The sequence below is a fragment of the Chaetura pelagica genome, unplaced genomic scaffold (genome assembly GCF_000747805.2).
Source record: "Chaetura pelagica isolate M959 unplaced genomic scaffold, ChaPel_1.0 scaffold249, whole genome shotgun sequence".
In the NCBI taxonomy this organism is placed as follows: Eukaryota; Metazoa; Chordata; class Aves; order Apodiformes; family Apodidae; genus Chaetura; species Chaetura pelagica.
In genome coordinates this window covers 1-2,073 of record NW_009954538.1, presented here as the reverse complement: position 1 = coordinate 2,073, position 2,073 = coordinate 1, and the positions used below count along the sequence as shown (strand labels likewise).

The following is a 2,073-nucleotide window of genomic DNA, read 5'->3' as shown; positions in this document are numbered from 1 at the left end:
GTCCCCGCGCTCCTCTTGCGGCTCCCAGCCATAGCTGTTGGTACTCCCAGAGCAGGTGATCTGGACGGTTTCTCCCGGGTTCGCCGACACCGAGGGCGGCTGAGTCAGCGCTGCCTGGACCAGGGAACCTGCAGAGGGAGAGAAGAAAGGGGAGAAGATGTGGGTCAGCCAGGGCCCCACGGGCACAGCCCTGCCCGGGCAGCAGGACGGGGACCCGAGCCCTGTGCCCAAAGGCCCGGCCGGGCACAGCAAGTCTGGCCCGGGCACCTGAGCTGTGGGCGAGCACCACGAGGAGGAGAGGGGCCCAGGCCATGGTGCAATCCCACCAGTTCCATGTCCCCGTGCCAATGGGGCTTTGTTGCAGACCCTGATCCCCTTCACATCCCTGCAGGAGGTACCCAGTAGGGGACTATGGGCACAGGGGTCCAATTCTCCATCCTGCCCACCCAGGGCTGTGCTCTTGGACACTGGCTGACCCCTGTTCTCTTGCTGTTTCCTCTCCATGTTCCCTGTTTCAGGCAGCGCTGAGTCAGCCACCCTTGGTGTCGGCGAACCCGGGACAAATCAGATCACCTGCTCTGGTGTTGACAGCAGCAGTGGTTATGGGGTCAGCTGGTTCCAGCAGAAGGTGTCTGGTCGTGCCCCTGTCACTTTGATCTATGCTAACACCAACAGACCCTCGGACATCCCTTCACGATTCTCCGGATCCAAGTCTGGCTCCACGGCCACGTTAACCATCTCTGGGGTCCAAGCCGAGGACAAGGCTGTCTATTACTGTGGTGGCTGGGACAGCAGCAGCTATGCTGGTGTGGTGACACAGAGAGGTGGGGAAGTGAGGTACAGTGGGATTTAAAACGGAGATTTTTGAGCCCTTCTGCCCAGCTGTGGGTCTGAGACAGGATTCTGTCCCCTCCATGTTGCTATAAATGTTCACTTTATCCTGTCTGAGAACACTGGAGGTGGCTTAATTTTCAGGGACCATAGTCCCTTTGCCTTCAAAATTCATAGGTTTCAACTTTTTTGCTACCCCCATGCATCTTGCTACTGGTGATCATGTCCTTCTGGTGTGGCCAAAGCTGCCTCTGTGCTGGGCTGTGTTGGGCTGGGCTCTGCTCCCCAAACTTGCCCGTGTCCTCAGATCTGTTCTTCTCAGACTGGGATTTCCAGTCCCACTGCCTGGGCAGGGATGTGCCTATGGGGCCCTGGCTGACCCACATCTTCTCCCCTCTCTTCTCTTCTTCTGCAGGTTCCCTGGTCCAGGCAGCGCTGACTCAGCCGCCCTCGGTGTCGGTGAACCTGGGAGGCACCGTCCGGATCACCTGCTCTGGGGGTAGCGGCAGCTATGGCTGGTACCAGCAGAAGGTGCCTGGTCATGCCCCTGTCACTGTGATCTATTACAGCAACCAGAGACCCTCGGACATCCCTTCACGATTCTCCGGATCCCAATCTGGCTCCACGGCCACGTTAACCATCTCTGGGGTCCAAGCCGAGGACGAGGCTTTCTATTACTGTGGTAGCCACGACAGCAGCAGTACTGGTGAGCATCTAGGTTCCCCACAGGATGGCTATGGGTATGGTTCTCTGGGTTGACCATTATTGTTTGCTGCAGCTGCAGCTGTGGCCATAGAGAGGAGAAATGAAGTTGTACCAGCCCCACAGCCTTGCTCAGCCAGAAGGGAGAAGGGCAGAAAAGCTCCATTTTTAGCTTCTCTGTTGCTCACTTCCCCACCTCTCTCTGTCACTGTACCAGCATCAGTGCTGCTGTCCCAGCTACCACAGAAGTAGACAGCCTCGTCCTCGGCTTGGACCCCAGAGATGGTTAACGTGGCTGTGGAGCCAGACTTGGATCCGGAGAATCGTGAAGGGATGTCCGAGGGTCTGTTGTCATTGTAATAGATCACAGTGACAGGGGCACGACCAGGCACCTTCTGCTGGTACCAGCCATATTCATAGCTGCTCCCAGAAAACATAATCCAGATGGTTTGCATCACATTGATGACAATGAAAGCAGCTTAATCAGTACTGCCTGAACCAGGGAACATGGAGAGGAGAGAGGGGAGAAGATGTGGGTCA

General features: G+C 56.9%; 1 protein-coding gene across 1 annotated transcript in view; it reads left to right on the top strand.

Moving 5' to 3' along the window:
• The window catches only part of VPREB3 (pre-B lymphocyte 3), a gene marked incomplete at its 3' end in the record, with an annotated part of 9,117 nt that extends 7,580 nt beyond the window's left edge, over positions 1 to 1,537 (top strand). Inside the window, exons 3-4 of the mRNA XM_010004841.1 lie at positions 519 to 824; positions 1,247 to 1,537. Of these exons, the coding sequence (XP_010003143.1) occupies positions 519 to 824; positions 1,247 to 1,537 (597 nt within the window). The remainder of the gene's footprint in view (positions 1 to 518; positions 825 to 1,246) is intronic.
• Between the last annotated feature and the right edge of the window lie 536 nt (positions 1,538 to 2,073).